The 25,622-nt window shown below is 44.5% G+C and overlaps 5 protein-coding genes across 7 annotated transcripts; 3 read left to right on the plus strand and 2 right to left on the minus strand.

The window, feature by feature from the left end:
- Positions 1 to 172: 172 nt before the first annotated feature.
- LOC106750175 (frizzled-7) lies at positions 173 to 5,814 on the plus strand. The gene is made up of 3 exons (XM_014630312.1): positions 173 to 2,278; positions 2,335 to 2,714; positions 2,889 to 5,814. Exons 1-3 carry the CDS (start codon positions 1,449 to 1,451, stop codon positions 3,425 to 3,427), a joined length of 1,749 nt encoding a protein of 582 aa, XP_014485798.1. The 5' UTR covers positions 173 to 1,448; the 3' UTR covers positions 3,428 to 5,814.
- Positions 5,815 to 5,825: 11 nt separating this feature from the next.
- Positions 5,826 to 10,375, minus strand: LOC106750176. Of its 2 annotated transcripts, none has more exons than XM_014630314.1 (4): positions 9,948 to 10,375; positions 8,248 to 8,703; positions 7,627 to 7,834; positions 5,826 to 6,482 (listed from the first exon to the last, which is right to left on the minus strand). In XM_014630314.1, exons 1-4 carry the CDS (start codon positions 10,009 to 10,011, stop codon positions 6,224 to 6,226), a joined length of 987 nt encoding a protein of 328 aa, XP_014485800.1. In that variant the 5' UTR covers positions 10,012 to 10,375; the 3' UTR covers positions 5,826 to 6,223. The 2 variants fall into 2 exon arrangements, with proteins under 2 accessions (XP_014485800.1, XP_014485799.1); XM_014630313.1 differs by having other exon boundaries at positions 7,564 to 7,834.
- A 106-nt stretch (positions 10,376 to 10,481) lies between these two features.
- On the plus strand, positions 10,482 to 12,518 carry LOC106750177 (INO80 complex subunit B). The gene is made up of 6 exons (XM_014630315.1): positions 10,482 to 10,693; positions 10,785 to 10,950; positions 11,031 to 11,217; positions 11,596 to 11,829; positions 11,918 to 12,090; positions 12,193 to 12,518. The coding sequence occupies exons 1-6, from the start codon at positions 10,648 to 10,650 to the stop codon at positions 12,323 to 12,325; spliced, it is 939 nt and encodes a 312-aa protein (XP_014485801.1). The 5' UTR covers positions 10,482 to 10,647; the 3' UTR covers positions 12,326 to 12,518.
- A 92-nt stretch (positions 12,519 to 12,610) lies between these two features.
- On the plus strand, positions 12,611 to 24,292 carry LOC106750168. Its single transcript, XM_014630304.1, has 12 exons — positions 12,611 to 13,191; positions 13,737 to 13,839; positions 14,386 to 14,497; positions 15,037 to 15,247; positions 16,144 to 16,316; positions 16,552 to 16,729; positions 18,212 to 18,615; positions 19,293 to 19,689; positions 22,677 to 23,063; positions 23,277 to 23,498; positions 23,800 to 24,018; positions 24,092 to 24,292. Exons 1-12 carry the CDS (start codon positions 13,116 to 13,118, stop codon positions 24,259 to 24,261), a joined length of 2,652 nt encoding a protein of 883 aa, XP_014485790.1. The 5' UTR covers positions 12,611 to 13,115; the 3' UTR covers positions 24,262 to 24,292.
- Positions 24,293 to 24,396: 104 nt separating this feature from the next.
- On the minus strand, positions 24,397 to 25,397 carry LOC106750180 (intraflagellar transport protein 20 homolog). 2 transcript variants are annotated; one of them, XM_014630317.1, is made up of 3 exons: positions 25,182 to 25,394; positions 24,869 to 25,023; positions 24,397 to 24,785 (listed from the first exon to the last, which is right to left on the minus strand). In XM_014630317.1, exons 1-3 carry the CDS (start codon positions 25,303 to 25,305, stop codon positions 24,672 to 24,674), a joined length of 393 nt encoding a protein of 130 aa, XP_014485803.1. In that variant the 5' UTR covers positions 25,306 to 25,394; the 3' UTR covers positions 24,397 to 24,671. The 2 variants fall into 2 exon arrangements, with proteins under 2 accessions (XP_014485803.1, XP_014485804.1); XM_014630318.1 differs by having other exon boundaries at positions 24,693 to 24,801; positions 25,182 to 25,397.
- Between the last annotated feature and the right edge of the window lie 225 nt (positions 25,398 to 25,622).

The raw sequence follows: 25,622 nt of genomic DNA on the forward strand, positions 1-25,622 counted from the left end.
ATTACAACTGATTTGCCGATATACACAAGATAATGGCGTTTAAAATATCTTTAATATAATAATCGATATGAAAATATTAATAATATAAAAAATTGTATCTCGTCCCATCAAGCGCTCTGCATTGATCGATATTTATCAGTCAAATCTTACATTTAAGACCATCTTAAGTTTATCTTCAGATGTTCCACGGTTCATTTCATTGGCTACGAAGCATCTATAGATAAACTTAAAATTTATCTGTAAAATCCAATTATGAATACCGGCCACTATATTTACGTACGAGTCTGTAAAGGCTCGTGACAGATTGTGACGTGTGTTAACGCACAAGGGACCGATGGAATAAAATCGTCTAAGACATCCTCAGATTGTGTCCATTTCTATAGTGATATCGGAAATTTCAAATTATATTTATTATTTAAATTGCATTATTTATTAATTATTTATATTAAATTTCATATTATTTCTGAATACTCGTGCATCATGACTATTGCATGATTATTCTGCGAATAGATCAAGCTCCAAAGCAGCATGATGTACGAATATTCAGGATGGGCAGAATGCTCTTCAAACATCGATGTTCGCTCATTGAGGATGATATTGCATCTAGAGAAAATATTAGGGACTCTAGAAATTCTCTATCCGACCAATCGGCACATTCGTAATCTAGTAAGCTAGATAAAATAATAAATAAAGCAGAAACCGTCGATTACCAGCGCGAGTTTTGATTGGCTGCTGCTTTTCTGCCATGATGTGAATTCTGCCTTAATCTTCGGCTCTAAGCACTGACATTGTAACATAAATTTCAGCAAAAAACGTTCCCAACATTAGCAAATATCGCAATTTCAAAAGTTGTTATTATGAAAACGCCTTTTATCAGGAACTATATTAGATCTGATCGCTCAGGTCGAAAGAGTAAAAGCTTACCACACCTGTATTCATCTAATCAACGATTTAAAATCGCTGTCAGTCTCAAATATCACCCGCTCTGTCTAGCTAATGCAGAAATCACTAACTTCCCGATTATTACGGTTAAACAAATGACAGGACTGGAAGTTTTCATTATTATTCATCGATTATCCTCATGAAAATTAGCCGAAGTTCCTCAAGCTCGTGAAAGAAATTGAATTTGAAATGCCGCATTCGAGCGATCCTTTCGCAGGGATGAAACGTCGACCGATGCTCAATCGAGCATCGGCCCATTCGGGCGGCCAATCAACGCCTAATCAGCAGGGAGATGATAGCGCGGCCACCATAACTGTTTACACCGCCTGCTCGCTTTGGCGAGCGCCTCCGTCATCCGTCGTTATCATCCGCACCACCACCACCGCCGCCGTCGCTCTCTCCTTCACCTCCGTCGCGCTGTACGCATCGAAAATGAACGGCCGACGCTGGTGACGCACGCGGATTGAGTCGTGCTCGCGGAGAAGGGAAGCTAGGACACACGCAGGATGCTGTGGACCACAGCGATCGGAGTCCTGTCGAGCGTGCTGGCCGTCACGGCCACTCTGCACTCCACCGCCATGGACGGCGGCGGTGGCGATCCGCTCGCTCATCACGGCCGCTGCGAGCCCATCACCATTAACCTCTGCATGAACATCCCGTACAACGAGACCATAATGCCGAATCTCATGAATCACCAGAAGCAGGAGGACGCCGGCGCTGAGGTGCATCAGTACGCGCCGCTGGTCAAGATGAAGTGCAGCCCGGATCTGCGTTTCTTCCTGTGCACCGTCTATGCGCCGGTCTGCACCATCATCGAGAAGGCGATACCGCCGTGCCGGTCGTTGTGCGAGAGCGCGCGTTCCGGCTGCGAGGGCCTGATGAACACGTTCGGCTTCGCCTGGCCGGAGGCCCTCGACTGCTCCAAGATGCCGGAAAACGGCGGTCCCGATCTCTGCGTCGGGACCAATGACACGTCGACTCAGACGGAGTCTGCCGGTCCGGCCTATCCGCCGCCTCGTATGCCGGTGGCGGAGTTCCAGCCGTCCTGGAACGAAGGATCCAAGTCATATGGCGCTGCCGCCGGTGGCTTTGCCTTAGGCGCCAGGGACTTTGGCTTCGTCTGTCCGGTTCAGTTCAAGGTTCCCCACGGGCTGGGTTATTCGCTGAAGGTCGGCAACAAGGTGGAACCTGATTGCGGAGCGCCCTGCGACGGTATGTTCTTCACCGACAGGGAAAAAAGGTTCTCCAGAATATGGGTGGGCACCTGGGCCTCCATCTGCGCAGCCTCGTGCTTCTTCACTTTTCTGACGTTTCTCATAGACACGGATAGATTCAGGTGAGATTGTCACCTTTCTGTTCGTCGCGTATTTGCTAAAAACCGTTGAATCCTAGGTATCCTGAGAGGCCCATCATCTTCTTGTCGGTGTGTTACCTGATGGTATCGTTGGCTTACGTGGTCGGATGGGCGGCTGGCAACTCCATATCGTGCAGAGAGCCCTTCCCACCGCCTATGGGGATACGCATACAGATGGCGTCGACGATAACTCAGGGTACCAAGTACGAGCTGTGCACCGTGCTCTTCATGGTCCTCTATTTCTTCGGCATGGCCTCGAGTATCTGGTGGGTCATCCTCACCCTCACGTGGTTCCTGGCAGCCGGCCTGAAATGGGGGCACGAGGCGATCGAAACGAACTCGCAGTACTTCCACTTGGCCGCCTGGGCTGCACCAGCCGTAAAGACCGTCACTATCTTAGCTATGGGAAAAGTGGAAGGTGAGGAGATCAAGTTTGTATTGTTCGAGAGATTGTAAGGAAATGAAAGAAAACGTTTGCTTACTATACATTGAACAAGAAGAACTTTGAGATATTTGTTTCTTGAGGATGTGAGTTTAATGAAAGTAGGATTATTAAATCCAGACATTACACAGGAAGGATTTTTGTCCACAGGTGACACACTGTCGGGCGTGTGTTACGTCGGTCTCTGGAACGTGGAAGCGCTGCGAGGCTTCGTATTGGCGCCGTTGTGCGTCTACCTTTTCCTGGGCACCCTGTTCCTGATGGCCGGCTTCGTGTCGCTTTTTCGCATACGCACGGTCATGAAGCACGACGGCACGAAGACGGACAAGCTGGAGAAACTGATGATACGCATCGGCATCTTCTCCGTGCTCTACATCGTGCCCGCCATGATCGTAATCGCCTGCCTCTTCTACGAGCAGACGTATTTCGATCAGTGGATGCTTACGTGGAATATGGAGATATGCTCGCGACCGGGACTGCAATCCCTCTACTCCCTGCCGTGTCCGGTGGGAGAACGTACGCGCGATCTCGGCTACAGGCCCGAATTCGAGGTATTCATGATCAAGTACCTAATGGCGATGATTGTCGGTATCACCAGCAGCTTCTGGGTGTGGTCCAAGAAGACGCTTACCAGTTGGAAGCAGTTCTTCCATCACATACAAGGACGCCGAAACGAGGCCTATGTTTAGTAATCCCCCCTTCGATAAGCTTACTATGGCTGATGTATGTAGGAACTGCCAATCTTGAATCTCTTCGGGGGAGGATTTCAGCGTTTCTCTACGTTTTAAGGCCTCTGCTGTGGCGTGTGGTGCCGCAAAGAGATAACGAAAATGATAATCGTTCGACTTTGCGCAGAATAACAGTACTGGCGCGTTGTGTCCCTCCGTAATCCTCCTGCGTAGATCTTTGCGATTATAAGTATTTGCGAGACAAAGAGGGAGGAGAATTCTCTTGACGCTAAAAGTACGCTCGGGATGACATCTCGCGAGCCTACTTACGATATTATTATTATTGAGATGTGTATATTTAACGAGATGACTGCGTTATTAGCAGCAGAAGTTCCCCCTCCCCCGCGCGCCTTCCAGGGACACGTTCTTCCATCCGAAGAACATCTAGTCTTTATTCTTTTTTTATCACGACTTATGAGCGAAAATTCGAATCGACACCGCGCTTTACGCTGATGGAAAAGTCGACGGATTTCAATTGTCTTTACATTTGCGGTCTCTGAAATTCCGGGGAACTCCTGCTTTATCGATGGCAATCGTCGTCGAATGCTGCAATATTTCATTATTACGTTACGTTCGTCGTTTTTCTTGTACGTACGTAATCAAAAGCACGTATCGATAATGCTGTGCCAAAATGAATTTCTCCGATTTTCGGAGCCGAACGCATGTGATATATGCGAATCTGTGTAAAAATATCTCTGGGGGAGACTGTGAGTACTCGAAATGTGTGTCGATCAGTTCGAAAGTATTATTAGACGATGTTTGTTCGTTGTTAAGTAACGTTCGTTTATCTCGTCCGTCGTTACGAGCTCTCGACTCTATTTTACGTTTAAGTTGAATATGCTCAAACGACCGTCGTCAACACATACACACGAGCCGCGAGTGTCCAAAGTTCGTGAAATAACCGATATCCAAGGACGTTTAACGCATTCTGCGCCGGATCAATTTCATGCGACTCGATATCTACGCCGCACGATACGTCGGTGGCGAATCCACGAGACGACGACGAGATTTTTGATGAAATTTTACTTGCGTCTTACCGTGTAAGTCACCGTATAAAACGGGTAACATTGAATGTTTATAGATGCATCTGACAAATACATCTATAACATTGATTATTCAAACGTTTCCCTGACGGAATAGAATTTTATCAGACGTCATCGCAAATCAAGTCGCGAGTGAGTTCGACTTTTGTAAGCTCAAATCTAAGAACGCTTAATAAGTTGATCGTAACGATCGATCCCTGCTCTACGTTATTTTCCACCGTCGAATTCTCCCGTTCTCTAATTTTCATCGATTACGCAGAACTGAATTCTATTACGCTTAATGTTTTTTTTTTTTTGAGGCGCATTTAGAAGACGCGTAAAAAACAATAATACTCAGGCGAAGAGACTCTCTGACGGTTCTCCGTTCAGCTTCTTTTTACATCTACTCATTAAGAGCCCCTTTTGCTAAGGACTGTCAATTCTTTTTCACCGCGGTGACAACGGGTCTACTGCTGTAATAATAATACGACAGTATTTCCGCCTCCCGACGGAATCTCAGCGAGATTGTAAAACTTGAACCCGTAAGAAGTGTAATACCTTTTAGATTAACAAACTGTATATAATTATATATGTTTTTTTTTTTTTAATTCTTTACTCTCTCTATGTATTATAATATATTTTTAAAGAATTTTGTACATATATATGCGACGCGTGCGCGTCGCCATGAAGGTGTACGACAGCGTCACACATTTCCTACGCGCGATTTAAAACGATTATGCGAACAAACCGTGAATTCGTCCATCGAAACTGCCGAGCTTTTGTGTACGTCGTGCAAAAAAAAATTCGCTCTGCGAATAATACGTGTATAATTAGACATAAAAGCATATATAGTGTGTGTGTATATATATATATATATATATATATATCGAATGTGTATATATATATATATATATATACATCACGGTACACGCACGTAACATACGAATACTTCACAAGAACATCAACGAGAAATATTGCAATTGCATCTTTTTAGCGTTTCCAATATTGACTTTTGTTTCAGTCGTTCGGCTTTCATTCGATGAATGAAACTCCAAAAATATGATCTTACAAATATGTAACTTTAACATGCAATCTGCAATATTTCGTATGTATCGTGCGTGCACGTGTAATTTATAATAGAAAGCTCCTGCAAAAGAAACGAAAGTGCAAGACGGTTCTTTTGGGAAATTTCGATTTTGCATCTGGAATGCTTTTATGAGTGCCGTCAAACTTGAATATTATCGTGCGAGAAATATATTACGTGACGATATGTAAATTATGATCGCTATATTCTTTATATAATAAATGAGGTGCATATGTAAAGAAGCTTTCTCGTGCTCTTTTAACATATTTTTTTATTTACAGGTAACGATCTTACAAAAAATATCGATAACGCCCGAATATTCATGTAAATTCGTGTATCTCTTCACACTCGCTCAATCGTGCAATGATGCGTGTACGACGTATGAATTCAAATTTAACAAATGAAACGGGAAAAAAATAGATCTCCTCTGTTTCAACTTGATAGTACTCAAATGGTGACAAGATTTGCAAACTTCACGAACTACCAATTCGATTTGAATTTGTAAAAAATACGCGGCTAATTACAAGCGATCTCGTAGAAAAATCACATTCGTGTTATTTACTATTATAACACCGATATAAACTAAATATAAACACCAGTTACCGGTTAGATAAATTTTCTCCTCGCAGCGACATTCGTGGTTTTTTGATGTTATGTTTTGTAGCGAGAACAGCCGTAGGAACGACTAGAGCTCGAAGATGTCGGTCGTTTCGGTATTTTGAGCAAGCCAATTCTCCTCAGATACTTCACGAGCAGCGGTGTTACTGCCAGGGTTATCGATATACGAACAGGCGCGAGTATTTTGTGCACGGTGTATGCTATGACGAAATCCGTCGACACTTTTATTATTTTGTCCACCTCCTCGCTGCCGCCTGTAATTTTTCGCGCGAACGACATCACGTCTACTCCGCTGAAATCAAAAACAAGCGAACATCTTCGAGATGCTTTTCTGAAAAACTGAACAATAAAAATTAAATGATCAATAGCATCTATATGATCATAAAACTAATCTACACAGGGTGTCTCATTTTAATGGAAACAGTGAAATATCTTGAAAACAATTGATAAAAAATGGTTTGGACAAAAGTTGTAGGGTTTTGAGAGGGCTATAAATTGATGACCTCAATTTCGTCATCAATAATTCAAAATCAACATCATTCTTTTAAATAGAACTGTATAGTTTTTTTTTTTAACACAAATCGATTTCTGTTTATTTTACGTATAAAAATACCAGGATGAGATCATCAAAAAGTGAGTACTTTTCAAAGTATTTCACTTTTTATTCCGATAGTTTTCAGCACAAGATATGAGATATGTCTCGTAAAGTATTCGCCTTATTAACATTTTTGTACGTAGAATGACAGGTAGAATCGATCACTGTGAGCAAACATAGAAGAAACTTTTGAGAAAATTCATTGCATACGACGAAGCGAACCTACGAACATAGCGCAGTAGATGGTCAGACAGTTGTCAAGATTGTGTATGTAATTTTGACATGTACATGTCTAATTTTGTCAGCTGTCTGACCTCTGTGCATATTCGTGAATCACAGGTTCGCTTCGTCATATTTTTCGTGCGTTCCGAATATGCAAAAAAAGAACTGTTGCGACCGATTATGCAACAAAGTTAAGATCACCAACTTACGCCCCCCCCCCCCAAAACCCTACAACTTTTGTCCGAATTTTTTTTTGTCAACTGCTTCGTTCTCAAAATTTTCATCTCCAAAATGGGACATTCTGTATGATAAAAATGAATAAGAGACGAAAGAGAAGTCAGATATTTTATCCTGCAAGTCGTACCATGAAGAGTACAGAAAATGTTAAAGGGAAGATGCGCGAGAAGCAGAGTACAAGGAGTGCTCCAGAGGTCGCCCACTCCGAGGCATTTGGAATCCACTTTGTCTTCCGGAAAAGATCTCTCTCTTTCTCTCATTCGGTCGAATGTCCAGAAAGTGGGCGATTTCTGGATCGTCCCGGACACGGCAGACTAACCTAACGACCACCATGTAGCAAGCACCGAGGCTTATCAACGAGATAGTTATATGAAAGACGAACATGGTGACTCCGTAATCCCTTAGCATTAGTCGGAATCTGTCCCGCTTCGACACTGCGAGCTTTGACGCCTGCGTCTGGTCCTTCACGCCATCCTTGAGCGTTTTGGACGCGTCGGTCGAGTATGTCACCCTGATGGTGTACCGCACCGGCCCATGTGTCGTTCGCAAAAGCTGCCTCATTATGGAAATGTTAATTGCAGAACCTGAACCTGAACGGCAACACAATTCCACCATGTGAGTCTCCAATGCCCTAGTCACGGTTCGCTCGGTTTCTAACGTTATCGCTTCGGATGTAACTGAGTTTCTTTGAGTCCTAGATGAGGAGCACAGGAATCGTCAGATTGTTGTTAGTTACAAGAACGCAAATATCCGAAGATCTCAATGTCGAGTTTACTAGCAATGTGTGTTCATATATAAGGTGAGTCCAGTAGGAAAAAAGGACGAGTGAATAAGTTAAAAAAAAGAAAGTGACTCATTTTTAGAGAGAAGAAAATTCGGAATCCACTTAGAGGTACGTCCCTTTCTATCGGATCCACCTTGCTCGCTCTTTCCTTCCGATATTTCGAGAAAGAATGAAAGCACCTCTACCCAGAGAGAGAGAGAAAGCAAAAGCGGCTCTTACACGACTCCGGACGCAGGTTGCGGTAGTGGGATCTCTGCATGTCCTCGGCGATGTACTTGCCGCCGCGGGTCCACTGACCGCCGGGCATGTTGAGATGGGTGGACCTCAGCACCCACGCGTGCGTGCCGCGCGAGCGATACGGCTTGGGCACGTTGGTCTGCATCGTGCCGCAGAGACTGACCGCGCCGAAGCAGTCGTACGAGTCCACGTGACCGTTGTCGTGGATCTTGGGGTAGCCGGTGGCGTTCGCGACCGCCAGGCCGCCGTTCTCGCTGTACAGGGCGATGTCGCGCGCCCGTTCCGGTGTGAAGCGGCCCGTCTCGTTGGCGAATATGTCGCGCATGTTGCTCGGCAGGTCCAGCTGCGGCGGCTCCGGGTAACGACGCACGCTCGTCACATGCAGCTGCTCGCGATGAATCGCCGCCGGAGTCGCGCGCTGCATCTCCAGAGCCATCGCTGGAATTTGCAATGGACGGATTGGAAAACGACGCGAGTGAATATCATTTCTCTGACCCGCGAAGTCGCACGAAGAAGGAAACTGACCAATCTAATATAGAATTCTTCCTCCGCACGGATCATGATTGGAGTTTGCTTTGACCTTTATGATGCAAAAATGTTATTAGAATGATAAAGCTATTAAACGATATAGGATGAACCATATGATAGCACAAGATATCTCAAAATCATCCAGAGTGCGTTCAGGATAATCTTAGGATGTTTTGTGAAATCTTGATATATTTCCAAAACTGATAGTCGTCAGAATATATTTGTACTAAATTTACATCTGCCTTATATGATTTATTCTATGTATTATATACATATAGGATTATTATGTAATTTGAATGTCACCGCTCAATGTACATCTTGAAGAGACATAAGAGCTTGATAAGATAAAATATTTCAATAATAATTAAAGCAACAATTGTGGTAGTGTAATTATTAAAAGTAATCATTTCTATTTTGGATATATACATATCTGTTATAGAGAAAGCTAAGAAAGCAATATATACTATCTTAGTTGCCAATGCTGCTACAATGCAAAATAAATTTTTGTGGTTCCAAAAACAATATGTAAATGCGATTTTATCGTACTTTATCACACTTTGCTAATTGAGTAATCAAGTAATCACACGTATATATTTATCAATTTAATTCCTGATCTTTTTAGACACTCCCTTACAAACAAAATTCCGTTATGAACTTTGCTGCTCAAATTATGGATCTTTCAAAGTAGACCTCAAATACATATCGTAATCTAAATATTCTTCAGAAAAATATGCAATTAATTCTACAAGAAGAATTTGTGAAGCAAATAATGAGCACAAGGTAAGAGACAGAAAAAAAACACATTTAGACAAGCATTCGGATCTTATATTTAAGACTATCTAAGTTCATCTTCAGACGCTTCGTAGCCAATAAAATTAACAGCTTAGCATCTGAAAATGAACTTAAATATAAGATTCGACTACGAATACCGGCATTAGTTTTTCTAACTACTTGTTTCTTCAAACATTTGAAGTGTAATAATCGAAATACATAAAATAGACAATATAAATAGATAATTGTAGTTTACTAAGACACAGAATGTTGTGTTTAACAACGATATTTGATATACAATATCAAATAATAATACCTAATACACGGATATAAATTAAAATTTAAATAAAATGTCGAGGTATATTTGCAAAAATAATTCATACCTGCTCGTGAGGCGCGAGTCAGAGCGTTCATCACATCTAAAGCGTTAATTCTCGACAATGCCATGGTCGAATCTGTCCGATGTGCTATGCACTAAGAATCACCAATGACAAGATCGAATAAATTGGAGATGCCAGACACGTAACCTTCGTCTGCCAGCTGGTCACAACTGCTACAACCTCGAACATGTACGCGATTGGAAAGAAAACGTGAAGCTGCAACTTTGAGCAGCAAGTTGTCAGACAGGCAGAGTGCTTTACGCGCATGCGCGCGTCGGAGGTAGCTCGATGAAGTATTCACATCGATAATAAAGATTCAGACAGTGACAATGTGTGTTTAGATTATGCGTATGAAAAAAACGGTACAGTAATCGTCGACTGATCAATCAAATTGAAACGAATTTGCTAGACGTAAAAAAAAAGCAACCAATAGCACTCTCGCCCTGCCTAGCGTCATCTAGCGGTGCTGCACCGAGAATTAATCGAAATACTTGTAATCGAGAAGATAATCGACTTGCATTTCGATTATCGACCAAAATTCAATTGACAACCTAACCTCCTCGTGTTCTTCTTCCGATGCAATAGTTTTACTTATATTTATACAATAACGATCTTGATCGTAAATATTATAATACGTGTTACAACAATATTCATTGTTAAAGTAATTATCAGATTTGACGGCTCTCTCTCTCTCTCTAATACGATGGGCAAGTCGAAAGACGTAAGCACAGAAGAGGAAATAAATTTAGGTAAATTTCTACACGATGTATTATTATTATTTGTGAACAATATAATTTATTCTCTGTGACTCTCTATATTGAAGAAATATATGTGTATCAGATACGAGCGATGTCCCGCCGCAGAAGAAACACAAGAAGCACAAGCATAAAAAGCACAAGAAGAAGAAGCTCATGCATGATGACAGCGATAATTTTGCCGATATCTCAGCTGATGTCGATAGGAAGAAAAGTTTTAGAATAAAAGTGAAGAAAGAAGATGAGAGGAGGTATCGTGTGAAGCAAATAGAAATTATTCAAAGTTCCCAAATTCTTATCATGTTTATCTTATTAATATTGATATTTATAGTAATATAGACAAACGAGAAAAAATATTAAAAGCATGCAGTTTAAATACACCTACAACAAGTACCGCGCCTTCTCCAAAAGCAACCACAAAGAAGAAAATTCCCAAAGGTAACAAGGGCAGAGATAGTGGCACCAGCAGTGAAGAAGAAAGATGGCTGGATGCTATTGAATCTGGTAAACTTGAAGAGGTATTTCGCTTGCATAGCCCAAGTATAAAAACTATTATCTGTGTCTTACACCATACCTACATGAACATACTTTGTTAACACTTTGACGGCTGTATTTAAGGCAAAAAATTTTAGCTAAATGTCAGCGAGATGAACCATTTGATTGGACCATATCTAAAGAGAAGAACGTCCTCCTTGTACATAAATCCGTAAATCTATCTATACATCCTTCATAATCCTCCATAATATTGCATAGTTAAATAAACGGTTGTTATCGACAAGTATTTTTGTTACAAAGCGGCAACCAATGACAGAAAGAATTCAAACATGTATGACAACAACCGTCAAGATGTTAGCTATAATAGAACGTAACGAGTTTATCTGAACATTTCTCCTCAGGTTGACGATGAATTAAAGAAAATTAAGCCAAAGGATCCCAAACTGATGACAGCTCGACAGAGAGCAATGTTTGAGAGGAAGACTGACACGGAGCCGAATCAAAGTGTCGAGCAGCTGATGTCATTACCGACTGGTTATAAGGAAAAAGTCATGACTGCGGAAGCTATACAGAAAGCCGCTTTGAAGTCTCTGAAACGAAAACAATTAGCTGATGAAAAGAGGGAGAAGGATAAGGTACACATTGCTTGTGGTTAAGTTTGAATTAACTAAACTTCTATAGCCAGTTAAGGGACAAAAGATGAATACGTTTCTCGAATTGTAGAAAAAGACAATGGAGAGACTGCTTAAGAAGCAAGAATCCAAAGCGTCCAAAGTCATCAGCAAAGGAAGATTGTCGAGGCGGCAAGTGCCATTGGTCACTTATCGTTTGACAATCGAGGGGAGTTCTATATCACTACCACCTGGTGAGGATTTCCCGCTTCGTTCTGCCAAGGAGTAAGTATAATAAAATTACATCTTCTCTGATGTTGATTTAACCCTAGTGATTATACAGAAACAGAAATTTTACTTATGAATCTTTATTTCTTCTTGCTTTAGAAGAAGTCCACCAAAGCAAATTCTCTGTGGCGTTGATCAATGCAAACAGCCAAAAAAATACACTTGTTCGAAAACCGGAGTACCGTTATGCAGTTTAGAATGTTATAAAGCCAATCTTCTTCTAGCGACTTGATGTAAACGGTATCTCAAGGCTGTATCTCAATATGATTTTATATCAGGATGAATAGACGACAAATTATATCGCGATACAGCCGAATGGTACGATAGATTAGAAATACATCGATAATAAATGTACATATTTATATGCGAATGTCATCTTTTCGATCTTCAAAATCTTGCAAATATAGCCTGCCAAATCATCATGATCTAATTGAGTCCTCTGTACAATGTACATTTAATAATCGATGAACAGAAACGATACACGTGTGTATGCGGCAGAGTCTTCGCACAGAAAGGCGATTATCGTTAAACAATCGCCAGCTGTCTTTCGCGCCTTAGATATCGCCGACTCTCGCTTTCCACAGCCGAGTGAATTTCTCAGAGAGCTTCGCTCGGCCACACGTTAGTGCCGGCGTCAGTCAAGCGGAACGTGTTTTTTTTTTAAATTTCCAAAAGAAGAAATTATCTCGCGCGAGTCGCTCGTGCAAACTCGCGCGATGGGAAGCAACATGGACGCCGACAAACAACAGTTTTGTTCCAATTTTCTGCGATGGTTTCGGCGAAAAATGGCGGCGCGCGGACGGAAGGTGGGAAGAAACGAGTAAAGGAACTGGCCTTTCTCCGCTTGCGTGATACTTCGCGTCTAGTCTAGCCTAGGCCTTGCTTTCACCCACTCGTAACCTCTAAATAGCGGGCCGTTCTGACCGTTCGCCGCGGAGCGTTCACTTCCTGGTCGTCGATCGCTCGCGAACCTATGTACGTGCACGCGCCCGACACCAACCCAGGAATTCTGGGCATCCAGCATGTCGAGCCTCTGCAGTTTCCTAACATTCGTATTCCTCTCCTGTTGGATCTCGGATCTATGTCGCGGAACGTTCGGTGAGTGAAACATCCCTTTTTTTTTTTCTTTTTACCACGAACGTGTTTTATCTTCGGAGGAGGAGACCGAGAGATCGTTTTTAATCTCGCAAATCGAGAAGTTATAATTCAACAGTGCTTAACAATCGGCGGTATCCCCAGGTAGAAGACATTTTTTAAAAGACGTCTGAAAAAAAGAATAGAACGCCCTTTAAATACCTTTAAGACATCTCTTGGCCGCCTGGGATGTTTATAAAAAGTAGAAGAATAAGAAATTGAAATGTAAGGAGAATAATCGATTGGTTTTTTTCTCGGTCTCCCTTCATATAAACGTATGCCGTACTGCCCATTCTAGATTTTGCTCATGTTTTTGTCGTCGACGATATGTCGATCGGTCTCATTGAAATTGTGGAATTTTTGGCGATCCGTCCGTTGCGTTCCGTTATTCGGCGGTTTCGACGATGCCGCCGCGAGCTTTGTTGAATGACGAAACGCTTATTACGTAGCTTCTAAGTATCGCCTATTTGTGTGTGGCTTAAACATTCCTTTTAACTTTCATAAAACAGATGACGATGATCACGAGTGCGCGCGTCCTTGTTCCGACGAGCGATCTTCGCGAAAGACATGCATCTACAACTTCTTCGTTACGGAAACGCAAAGCGCGCCGAGGTGAGGCGATGGCGATATATATATATATATATGTATGTACACGCTGCAACGGTAAAACCGTTCCTTTTATTTTACTTGTAAATTAGCGGATTCAGAGACACGTGTCAGCGTGAGCAAAAACATTCGGTTGAGTCGAAGCTCGCACTGAACGAGTTACGATTCGCGAATGGAATTTATCGCGAATATGAATTCGTTCGACAAACGACATTTTACAGCTCCCATAAAATTCTGCTTTCGCGTCGGTATGCGTCTGATTTTCTACCTCGGGCGCCGAAGCGAATTGTTGTTGTTCAGCAACAACTTCCTGAAAATTCGAGAACTAAATTCTAACGGTTAATCACGACCGACATCTTGGGAGCATCACCTGACGTGTTTCGAATACCTGAAATCATCGCCGAGAGCGCCGCCTACATAACTATAGGACTCACTATAAATCAAAGTAGACAGCGGACATCGTTAGATGCGAACATATCACCGCCGCACTTTTTCTCACCACGGCGTATTGACCATTCAATGTCAACGTTGCGTTCTTTTGCGATTTAATAGTTTTTGCAAAGGATCCGAGGACAAGGACGAGATTTCCATTTGCGCGAGAAATCGCAGCGCAAGATGGAGCCGTTTGGCGATCAACGGAAAGAGCCCGGGGCCGGCTGTACAAGTAAATATCCGCAGGAATTTCCTCGCGTAACATATTCGCCGGATAAATAAAATCAAAATAAATAATGTGAAAATAGAAAGTTACTTTATCGCGCACGCGATTGAACGATAATAACGAGCCGGTCTAGTTGCCGATCGTACATTTGCATGTATTATTTCTTGAAATAATCTCGCATAATGACCAAGGTAATTATAATTACCATTAATCGCTTCTCTTGATCACAATCGACATCGACGATCGATGGAATTAGCTGGGAGAGAAAGCGTTACGATTTATCAAAGAATATTTCTACAAATCATATGTATATATATATATATATATATATATATATTTTTTTAAAAGCTTAAAAAACCGGTTTTTTCCATTTTTTCGGAATCTGTGGCAGATTTTACAAACAAATTGAATTTTTCCAAAGGCATTTTTCTATCCTTGGATCGATAGAAATCGAGAAAATTTGCGGAAAAATAGGAAAAATTTCCAGGGTTTCTCCTCTCCGAGCTCTCTGAAAAGCACATGGTGACGTATCTTTCTGCGAGCAGGTTTGCCTGGGCGACACAATCGAGGTGGTCGTGCACAACAACCTGGGGAGCGACGAATTGGCCGTCCATTGGCACGGGATCCGGCAGAAAGGCTTCAACTATATGGACGGTGTGCCCATGATAACACAGTGCCCTATCTTACCCTTCAGCGGTTTCCGCTACAGGATAAATCCGGAAAGCGCGGGGACGCATTTCTATCACGCTCACTCAGGTACGCGAATAATCCCGAGTAACTTTGAGCAAATACGTCTCGCGTCTGCACGGACGAACGGATTCGAAGCTATTGATTCGTGAGTTTTTTAAACTCACGAATCTTTCGGCCGATAGATACGATTTGTCGATCGCTCTCCCGTCGTCGTAGACGACTCTTATCTGCGTAGGCGCGAAAATTTCACAGGTGAATAACAATAATCGAAAGTCTCATTTACGGATTACATCGGAGTCGCGAGTAAAAAGCGGTGTCAAGAGTTGCAGGGAAAACGCTCTCTCTCTCTCTCTCTCTCTCTCTCTCGAGCGCGTTCGCGCGGTTTCGAGCGCTTACAATCGACTCGCCCGAATTTGACTCCGGTCTACGCCGTAGAACGTCGTTCTGTCCCCGGCGCTCGCATCAAGAAAAGCAAGATCAATAATGTCCGTGGTCTCGAAAGAGGAGGAACCAGCGCGTTTTCCCGTTTCTCGACTCTCTGGTACCGCCGCCGTGTGATCGAGCTTCTCTCGCCACGTTTCATCGCGCTCGTGAAATCGTCCTCCTCGTTGGAATCGTGGCACGGATTCACCGACGAATCGTCCGAAATATGAGGTGTCGGTTTTCGCGCGTCGGCGATGCGTCGTCCTGCCTGCGTGTGCCCGCGCGAGAGAGACCGGAAATCGCTCGATCAGTTCGCACCTTCGATCCGGTGAACGGTACGTGACTGGTGTGTCCGGTTCTTCCCGTGGTATCTTTTCCTTGGCGAGAGAGAGAGAGGGACGAGTCGATACCGTGGAGCGCATCCCGAAGGACGACGCCCCGGGACGACGCGTAGTTCGCGCGGCTACGCCGGCAGCCCTCGAACGAACCAGCTCTCCGAGAACGAGAAAAATAAAGCTACGGGGGGGGGGGGGCATTAGTCTCGCAACAGGGCGACGGGGTGTACGGGTCGTTGACAGTTCGAGGACCACAAGATGACCCCGGTCTGGAAAGGATACTTGTACTGTCATCAAGGCCGGCAACTTCGCTGATACGACGACAGTCCCGCCTGCTGTATCCACCTACACCGGGCGAGCTCCTCGTAAACGGCCAGGTACCAACTGCTCTCTCTCTCTCTCTCTGCCATTATCTGCTACCCGTCTCTCGGGGAAAGCCTCGCTCTCTCTCTCTCTCTCTCTTTCTCACTCAGCCGGAAAAACGTATCGCGAGGATAATCGCGGCGTGTACACTCGAGCTGCACTCGATAACGCCGTGGAATTGAAATAAGAATATGTAGGCGGGAACCTCGGAGAAGAGCTATATATATATCCTGGATGTATTTTTTGCAGGCACAGGAATTAACGTTGCGGGTGAAACATGGGCAGCGCTATTTGCTGCGTCTCGTCAACGCCAATGCACACGATTGTCCCGTGTTGCTGTCCTTCCACGGGCACTCGCTGCGAGTATCGGCCGCCGATGGCAACCCTGTGCAATCGATGACGGGCACGCATGTCGTTTTATTTCCAGGTACGTTTCACACCCCGCCGTTTTTCCATCCATCCACCACCACCGTCGCCGCTTCCGAGCGCGCGCTTTTGTATCGTTGGGCGTATAAATCGATATAAGTGTTGCGCGTGTGTGTTTTTGTTTCGCCGCCGCTTTTGTTGCTCGTCGTTGATATCCGTTGCGGCTCGCCGAACAGAAATTGCGCCTCGAAAAATCTCGAGGAACCAGACCCGTTCCTGAATTTGTTCTCGATTGGCGAGAATCAATTCGAAAGGTCCGGTATATTTTGCGTATATTGTACGTGCCAGATTAATCGATCGTTCCCGACAATTCCCGATGAATACTTTCTTCATCGAATCAAGTGCTACCCTTTACATCGGAGTATATACGGTGGTACCATTTTATAGTGAACTCGGGTGTGGTTGTTCCGCAGACGGTGCGATAATGAAATAGCGTCGATTACGCTTACGTGACGTGAAATCAAGCCCCACGCTTCGGTCGGCTTCCTGCCGAATTAATTATTGCGAAAAACGCATGAAATGGGCACGATGCGCGGCATCGGCGCCTAACACGAGACAAAGGCGTGTTCCGTGCGCGAGAAGAGGAAGGAGAAGAGAGGCGAAGGGAGAGACCGATGCATCGGGCCGGTGCATGCACCTTCGCCACGCGTTGCTGATTCCGATCAATCTCTCCCGCACATATTCTCCAGCGCGACTACACACTCCCGTTTCAAACGAGAGAGAGAGAGAGTTTACCTAAACGCGTTCCACTGTGCGCACAGGAAGATAGATTTAAAAACGCATATCGGTCCCTGATCCTCCCCGGTACGTTTCGCCGACTTCTCGATTTAAATGCCGCTAACGCGAGTCTCATCGATTTACAGCTAGTCGCGGAAAGATCGGAGAGAGAGAGAGAGAGAGAGCAGAAAAAACGAAATAGATACGCGTCGAGAGAGCTGCGGAACACATTTCGGCGGGAACTCCTCGTCATACAGGATTGCGTTATAAGAAGAGAGAGAGAGAGAGAGAGAAATGAAGCGTTCTCAATAATTCGACTCAACCTTGACGCGTCGGTGCTCTTAACGCTCAACGGAGCGGACAAAGAAAGATCTCTCGATCCGGAGAGGAGAGGAGAAGAGAGGGCGATCCTCTCTCTCCCTCACAACAGCACGCTCGGTGCGCTCGACAACGTGGCGGAGGAGGCGGACGGGCGTCACGTTCGCGCAGACTCGGCCGTCTTCGGCCGCGCTCTCGCCGGGGTTTCCGCAAAGGGAAATAAAGAAAGGAAGGTGGCCAAGCGCGCGCGAGAGCCCCGCGCAAAAATCATTAAAACGCGTGCTCGTTTCGCGGCTGCGGCTTTCGTTGGCTCCGGGTCGCGATTTATTAGCGGTAGACGCGCCCGCCGACGAGAGAGAGAGACCGCGCGCGCTCCGGCCGCGACGCGTCGCGCGCGAGGCGACGCGCTGCCGTGCCGAGCGTCGTCGCCGCGAGGGAAAACCGTGAGGAAACCTCGTCGCCTCGTACATGTACAGCCACGGGCTGTGGGACGGCCTGGGCACTAGTGGGACGCGCGTCGGCATGGAGTGGACCCGCGACAAGACCCTGGAGCTGCTGCGCGAGTACCAGCAGCGGCGCGTCCTCTGGGACTGGAACGCCCGCGGCTACCGGGACCGCGCCAAGCGCAAACGGGCGATCCAGGAGCTCGCCGAGATCCTCTGCTGCAACACCCTCGAGGTGGAGAAGAAGATCACGAATCTCAAGTGCCAATACTCGCGGGAGGTGCACAAGATTCAGAACAGCCGGGACGCCGCGACCGGCCCGGACGACGTCTACGTCTCAAAGTGGTTCGCCTTCAAGGCCATGCAGTTCCTACAGTTCGGCTCGCGCAGATACAGCAAGCGGAAGAAGGTAGGCAGGAGGAGGAGTGTTATTTTCCGACGAGCGAGAGAGACTCCCCGAACGTTCTTATTGATTATTTTCTCATTTTCACACACACTTTCTTTCGTTTCCTCAATTTCGATTTCGAGCAGGGAAGTGTCGCCCTTGAGCCGGTCAGTCGTTCGTCGAGGATGAATTGTCGGCTGACGGAGACGACTTCCCCGATGCTCCGCTCGATCTTCCTCCGGAAAATCATACACACGCGTTCTTTCGAAGAGAGCTCTCGAACGGACGATGGCTCAACGATGGGGCAAGGTAAAACGCCCCATCGATTCCTTTGTACATGCACGATCGCGTCGCCGATCGAGATAAATATTTCGTTGGCTCGTGGCGACGCGACTTCCGGCTGGAGGCTCGAGTCGATATTTATCTGTGCCCGACTCGATCTGTAGCTTCCTTTTGTCCCCTTTGCCCTCGAACTGTGTCGTAACGGAACGTCGCGATTCTCTCGGCGACGAGAGACAAATATGCGTGAAAGTTCCTTCCTCGGCGCGTGAGATTGGCCGAGTCGTGCGAACGGTGCGCGATTTGAGTAATCGCGAGAAGCTGTGAGAGAGAAGTATATCTCTTCTCTGTCGCTGTCTCGCGTTGTTAAAACGAGAGAACGCGAGATTCCTGATCGAGCCTGATATCCCCCTTTTGCACAGAAAGTCGAGGTGTCGAAGCTGCAAGAGGAGTACATTGTCAGCGACATCGATCCGGAGAGCATTACGTTCATCGACAGCAACGAGGAGACGAACGGCTCCGGCACCGGCTCCTTCAACGCCTCGCTCAGCGAGGACGCTGAGGAGTCCTCGTCGTCGAGCCTGAAGGCGATGGAGTTGTACAACGGCTGTACCCTGCCGTGCAGCCCGCCCAACGAGGGGACGAAGCTCGAGGCCGACGAGAAGGAGCGGAAAAAGACGAAGGAGGAGTTCGCCAAGTTCGGCGAGAGCATCGCCGTGCAGCTCGCCGAGATCCCCGACTCGTACTCGAGGTCGGTCGCCAAGCTCAGGATCAATCAGATCCTCTTCGAGGCGGAGATCGGGGTGTACGCGCAAACGCGCCGCTAATCCCCTGCTTGGCCCACGGAAAAGAAAGAGAGACCACCACACCTACTATCCTCGATTCATCGTTCTAACACTTCGCAGCTACGGATTGAGGAGGAGAGTGAGAAGGCTCGGCGGGCTCGTTTTCCGCGTCGTTGCGAGACCCGTCGAAATAAATGTCGTACGATCTATGTGTTCCCCATACCCCCATTCGTTCCGCTTCCAAGCGCGTTTTCCGATAGTGAAAGATCGTTGTTTCTAATTGTCGCGCAAATATTCTTAGGAGGAGGAGGAGGTTTTGCGTGACCGTCAACACGGGAAGCCCATCCGACGATTTCCGATCGAGATTGTAAATCATAGATACCGTAGGTATTGAGCGGATCAATCTCCCGAATTCTGATAACGGAATTCTAATGAAGACTGAATCGATGATGAAGACTGTAGGCGATGCTGCTCCGAGACGAAGAGAAAAACACGCGTCTTTGTAAATGTTTGAACACGTCGAATAGGTCGACCTGTTTTACTTTCGAGGTTAATATCACTACACTTATCGCGTCACTTTTCGCGGGGAAATGAAAAAAAGCGTTAATATCGGTGTGATAAATCGTAAAGGACGACTCGCGCCAAATATCGAATTAAACTGATCGACGAGTGATGTGATAAGAGAATGTTCTCCTCCTGGCTGAGGCAGTATTTTTCGTTAGTTAATTATTGATTGGATAATTGGGGAAATTTAATTAGTAATCGGGATACAGGGTCGATCGGAAGGGAGTCGAAGTGGGGAGAAACTGTTTGTAAGGTCTAATGAATTCGTGAGCGACAACATTGTTACATTCTCGCAAGTGTATTCGCACCGATAACCGGCGCTCAGCTCTTACATGCCTATCTATATTCTTTCTTTATTTAATTAAAGAGAATTGCCGACGGCAAAATTTTAAATCGTCGATCAGCTCAATCGGTGGAAGTCGTCCTCGGTGTCCGTCGCCAATGTTTCCAATTAGACAATCGATCGTCCGTTGTGGCTCGATAATTCCCATTAATGCGGAACGTCTTTCGGCACGTAAGGAACTGTCGCGTATTTTTCCGACTTTTCGAAGAGTGAGACACGTGAACGCGAATTGACGTTTCGTGATGTTTCGTTTGTAAATCGTGTCGACTGGTTGCTTCCGACTTCCTGCGCGCGGGAAAAGAGAAATTCCGTTGGTGAATTTTTCCCGCCGGACCAGACGGCGAGCTCGGGGACCGGAAGATTCCCGCGTGAAATCGATCGTGGTATCTTCGTCCTCGATCGTTTTCTCGTCTCGTGTTAACAAAATACGCGCAATTGGTTGAATGCAAAGTGAGAATACGGTGTCTCTATACCGAGAGAAAAAAAGCGGACAAAATCAGCCTCGAGTACGAGAAAATATTGTGTCCACTGAACAAATTGACGCGTCGAGTTTGAATACAGTTGTCGTTGAATCAATTAACGACTCTTTATAGCAGCGACTGTACAATTTGTTCAATGGACTAAGCGTTGTGCTTGAAAACATAGTCCGTTCAAGCGAAATTTCTTCATTGATCGTATCACTTTTTTTCCCCTCAGTGTACGACCATCGTTTGATGCCATTCGGCACGTCACTTGTGTGTCGAGCAATCTTGCGCATCGCATTTTCATCGTGGCGAAGGTTAGCTGATCGGACAGCTTACTTTTGTCATTCTCGCTATGCTTTCAGATACACAGAGAAAAGGGTTTCTTTAGATCCAGTATTTCTATTTATTTGACTAAAATTGGTTTCATAAAAACAACGTATATTTACACGAAATATTGTTTGAGTGAAAATGTTATTGTCTCATTCAAAGAAACTCTATTATTTAACGCTGTTATTTGAAATAATATCTTTTAACCAAATAAAATATTATTTGGTTAGAATAAGTATGTAAGATGAAATGAATAATTTCTTTATAAGAAAATTATCTTTCGTTTCAAACAAATCTTTTATTTAAGATAAAGATACATATTCAGCGACAGTCACTTCCCGCAGTCATCGAATTTCCGCCTGTTCAGCCGCGATCTCTTCTTCCGCGCGGAAACAAAAGAAGAACGTACTACAATCCTCGATATCACTTTCTCTCACGTTCTAGATAAATAAATAAGTAGTTTTACGCCTTCGTTAGCGCTAAGGTCTTAAGTGTCCCGAGCCGAGGACACATAAACACAAGCAGCGGTGATTACAGGTTCAGGATAGTTTGTAATGCAGTTTTACTCCGATAAACGAGATCATCTAAATACGAATTACTATTATTAGCGGATATTAAACTTACGAGAGTCTCCTTTCGATACCGTTTCTATCGACGTTTTGTTATTTCGGGACCCCCTCCCCCCCATGAGTGCTCGCGCGAAACGAAGAACGAGAATTAAACATGAGCTCACGTAGCGTCCGTCGGCTCGAGTTTATTAAAAATATCAGTGGTGTGTATGCGTGTGTGCATATGCGTCGCGAAAACATTTAGTATTCGGTGGTAAGCGAGACTACGAAACTGAGCAGAGTAAATCCAACGTGCACGTTGAGGGAATTCATCGAAGTGTTGTACATTCAGTGTAATTTGATCGGGTCAGCCGAAAGACGATTATTTTGCGGTTTGGCGCCCATGTTAGTTTCCTTTCCTCGAGAGAGAAAGAATCCGGTAGCATCTTTCGCTGTAATTATTTCGATATATTTTATGTAAACTTTTATTATTATATATACGTTGAACTTTGTACACTTTTGTTCAATAAAAATTCTAGCGTTAACGTTACGCTCGTCGAGAATCGCTCGTCCGGTGTCTCTCAGACCTGCCATGCTTTGCCGGTATTTACTTGCAGATAGATAAAATGTAGAAATACGTATATAAGGATACCGTCCAAACAACTGGACGGTTTTTACCGCGACGAATTGCAGCCGTCAAATTGTTAAGAGAGTCGAATAATTGAGGGAATCGTGGAGAATCGATGTATGAATCACTGGTTGAATTTCTTTTCAGGCGAGAGACTCGACGGCGTTCTTGCGGCGGACCAGGCGATCGGCAAGTATGCGCTTGATGTACAGGGTCTCCGGGATTGCCGGGATATGCGTCACGAGACGTACATCTTTTACGAAGACGCGGCAACGGACTCGTACGCGTTAAGGGCCGCGAAAAACTTGGACGAGCGGGAACTTGAGATCGCCGAGAGCGGCCATCGCTGTCACAGAATATCGAAAAGTATCATTTGTTCGTTGGACCTGAGAAGCGCAAAGTTGTCGCAGCTAAAGGAGAAGGCGGACCAGACCGTCTACGTGCCCTTCGACACGAACACCTTCTCATTCACGGACGAGATGACAGATTATTCATACAACTTTTACATGTCGAGATACTATCCGGCCTACTTGAGTAAGACAATCCTTTCTATGTTGTCCTTTTCTGTCACGATAAGTGTATTCCATTCAAAACAGCCGGGCATACTTTAATCCCTCGTATATGCAGAATCGAACTATGTTAATTCTCTCACATTGATAATAAATTATTCGCTAATAATAATCGTATCTCTCCATCACTAGAATGTTTGTTTTCGCGATTGAGAAAATGTCAAGCATCCTGTTTCAGGCTTGGAGAAAGGCGCGGTGAAGATACCGCAGATCAACAGCATGTCTTTCAAGTATCCTTCGTCACCGATACTGTCGCAACCGGAAGACACCGTGAAGAAGTCCGTATGCAATCTCGACGAACGCTCTGACGAGTGCACCGACACGCCGTTGTTCTGCGAATGTTTGCAGCTGATTCAAGTCCCGTCGCGAAAAACGGTCGAGGTGGTGCTGATAGACGAAGGTAATTACTGAGAAGTTGAGTCGCTTCCTTTCTGTTGGCTTTGTTTCGGAGACTGTAGTAGATCTGTAGAAGCTTCCCAGTCAGAGACATTCAAAATGTCTTACTTACAGTTTATGACTATTATAATCGCGCCTAGAACAATCCGCTTCGTTCATTCCGTAATATTTGTATAACGTCTAATACATTATCGCTAAACTGTTCTGAAAATTAAGCATCCCTGCAATGTATTCGATTCCATCACTGTACTTCGCAACAGAATTACCACTTATAATTTTACACAGACGTATTTCTCTTCTGGCAGGTTTTGGTGGCAACGTGTCGCACACGTTTCACTTACACGGTTACAACGCTAGCATCGTGGGCCGGGAGAGTTTCGAGCAGCCAGTTACCAAAAACGACGTCGTATCCTTGGACAGTGAAGGGAGGATACACCGTAATCTCGTGAATCCGGTGCAAAAGGACACCTTCGTCGTGCCAAACAAGGGCTACGTCATCCTTCGTTTCTACACCGACAATTTAGGCGAGGATTCCTGTTAACTGTTATCGGACAATATCGAATATGGTTGACAATAACGATTTTTTTCCCCCAATAGGGTATTGGTTGTGGGAGGCAAGAAGCACTGCTGTATATCCTCAACTGTTCGGACCTGGAATGCAATTCCTGATGAGAGTCGGACTCCATCGGAATCTGCCGCCTGTACCGATCGACTTTCCTAATTGCGGGAGTAACAAGGGCATGGATCTGCTGTTTGAAAATACTTAATACCTATCTATGTTTAATGCAACATAATAAGTTACACTGAAATACTGCCACTGATTATACCAAATTGTTGTTGTTGTTAAATTAGGCTATTTTCTCTCCTGTTCTTCCTCATGTTCTCAAGAAACATCAGAATGATATTGACAAGGGACTGTGTATTTATAGTTAATTAATTTTGACTTAAAAAAAAATATGTATGTGCCACTCGTCAGTCGAAGAATAATACAGACAAAATCCTCCGTTGAGAAAAGCTGAGACTAAAGAATACATATGTCGCTTTTTAATTCCAATCCAAGTGTTTGCAGGTCAATGTCAATTACTTATAGATGGAATTTGTTAAATATTACGTGTCGATAAACTCATACAATCGTAAATTAATGACAAGGAGAAAATTGAGAAGCAGAATGTTACAATTAATTCACTGATAAATGTTCAATGGTTTCTAATTGCTCCATTTCAATCTTTTTTAAAGACTCGTATTGTATCCGTAGTCGTTCTAATTCCACGGACTTTTCCAAAATTAACGCCTGTAACAAGAATCAACTGAAATTGATCGATGTCAACAGGTATATATACACGTGTCACAGTTCCTTTCAGATTATCTCAGAACCTGCATTTGCTGCTTTTGGGACTCCCTTTGCTTGGCGACGGAACGTAATAGATTCCGTGCACCGATAGTTTTCATTTTTTCCTTCTCTACTTCTCGCGCCAGAGTATCCAATATTTTGATAAAGTCGTCCGAATTTTTCTCAAAATCCGTGATCTCTGCAAAATTTCCTATCGTTGTAACTCACACACAGGTTCTCAAGCGAAATGATATTTACAGCGAGAGCGCGATTTTTTTGTTAAATCAATCGTTTCGGAGCCGTGCGTTTATTTTGCATATGATTCTTCACACAAGGAACATAATTAATATGACTTACTCGAAACGAAATTCTCACATTCCTCCTTCAGTTTATTCGTTTGATTAGCCGTTTCCGGCTCTAGAACGCGTATTTTGCTTAAATCATCAATGTAAATGCCATATTTTGCCAACGAGTCGGACATTTTGTTAAGTCGCCACTAATGAACACAACCATGATTATTGGGAAAGTTGCAATTGAATTTCACCCAAGTTTTATTAGACGGAAAGCACGCCCGACCAGACTTTGAGTCATACTACTTGAGAAAGTACGGCCGGCTTTATCGTTCAGTCATATCACGTCCTCGTTAAGTATAGTGACGACTCGTAGCGGAGACTAAATTACAGAAATAACGGGTTTACGGCATCATTAGACCCGGAATCTCCGCCACTATACGTAAGGAGAAACTGGGTCGCGATATATCGACTAAACGACTTCTATTTCTCAAGTAGTACGACACAA

The sequence above is a fragment of the Dinoponera quadriceps genome, unplaced genomic scaffold (genome assembly GCF_001313825.1).
Source record: "Dinoponera quadriceps isolate SergipeBrazil2010 unplaced genomic scaffold, ASM131382v1 scaffold5109, whole genome shotgun sequence".
Lineage (NCBI taxonomy): Eukaryota > Metazoa > Arthropoda > Insecta > Hymenoptera > Formicidae > Dinoponera > Dinoponera quadriceps.

Excerpts from the sequence above, each read along its gene's own strand:
- LOC106750175 (XM_014630312.1), top strand. The coding sequence starts at position 1,449 with ATGCTGTGGACCACAGCGATCGGAGTCCTGTCGAGCGTGCTGGCCGTC. Across the intron at positions 2,279-2,334 it reads ATAGACACGGATAGATTCAG|GTATCCTGAGAGGCCCATCA; the intron begins GTGAGATTGTCA and ends GTTGAATCCTAG. Across the intron at positions 2,715-2,888 it reads AGCTATGGGAAAAGTGGAAG|GTGACACACTGTCGGGCGTG; the intron begins GTGAGGAGATCA and ends TTTTGTCCACAG.
- LOC106750176 (XM_014630313.1), bottom strand. The coding sequence starts at position 10,011 with ATGGCATTGTCGAGAATTAACGCTTTAGATGTGATGAACGCTCTGACT. Across the intron at positions 7,835-8,247 it reads CAACCTGCGTCCGGAGTCGT|GTTCAGGTTCTGCAATTAAC; the intron begins GTAAGAGCCGCT and ends GTTGCCGTTCAG. Across the intron at positions 6,483-7,563 it reads TGCTACATGGTGGTCGTTAG|CGGAGTAGACGTGATGTCGT; the intron begins GTTAGTCTGCCG and ends TTTTGATTTCAG.
- LOC106750177 (XM_014630315.1), top strand. The coding sequence starts at position 10,648 with ATGGGCAAGTCGAAAGACGTAAGCACAGAAGAGGAAATAAATTTAG. Across the intron at positions 10,951-11,030 it reads AAGAAAGAAGATGAGAGGAG|TAATATAGACAAACGAGAAA; the intron begins GTATCGTGTGAA and ends TGATATTTATAG. Across the intron at positions 11,830-11,917 it reads AAAAGAGGGAGAAGGATAAG|AAAAAGACAATGGAGAGACT; the intron begins GTACACATTGCT and ends CTCGAATTGTAG.
- LOC106750168 (XM_014630304.1), top strand. The coding sequence starts at position 13,116 with ATGTCGAGCCTCTGCAGTTTCCTAACATTCGTATTCCTCTCCTGTTGG. Across the intron at positions 23,064-23,276 it reads ATACTATCCGGCCTACTTGA|GCTTGGAGAAAGGCGCGGTG; the intron begins GTAAGACAATCC and ends ATCCTGTTTCAG. Across the intron at positions 23,499-23,799 it reads GGTGGTGCTGATAGACGAAG|GTTTTGGTGGCAACGTGTCG; the intron begins GTAATTACTGAG and ends CTCTTCTGGCAG.
- LOC106750180 (XM_014630317.1), bottom strand. The coding sequence starts at position 25,305 with ATGTCCGACTCGTTGGCAAAATATGGCATTTACATTGATGATTTAAGC. Across the intron at positions 25,024-25,181 it reads ATGTGAGAATTTCGTTTCGA|AGATCACGGATTTTGAGAAA; the intron begins GTAAGTCATATT and ends GAAATTTTGCAG. Across the intron at positions 24,786-24,868 it reads CCCAAAAGCAGCAAATGCAG|GCGTTAATTTTGGAAAAGTC; the intron begins GTTCTGAGATAA and ends TTCTTGTTACAG.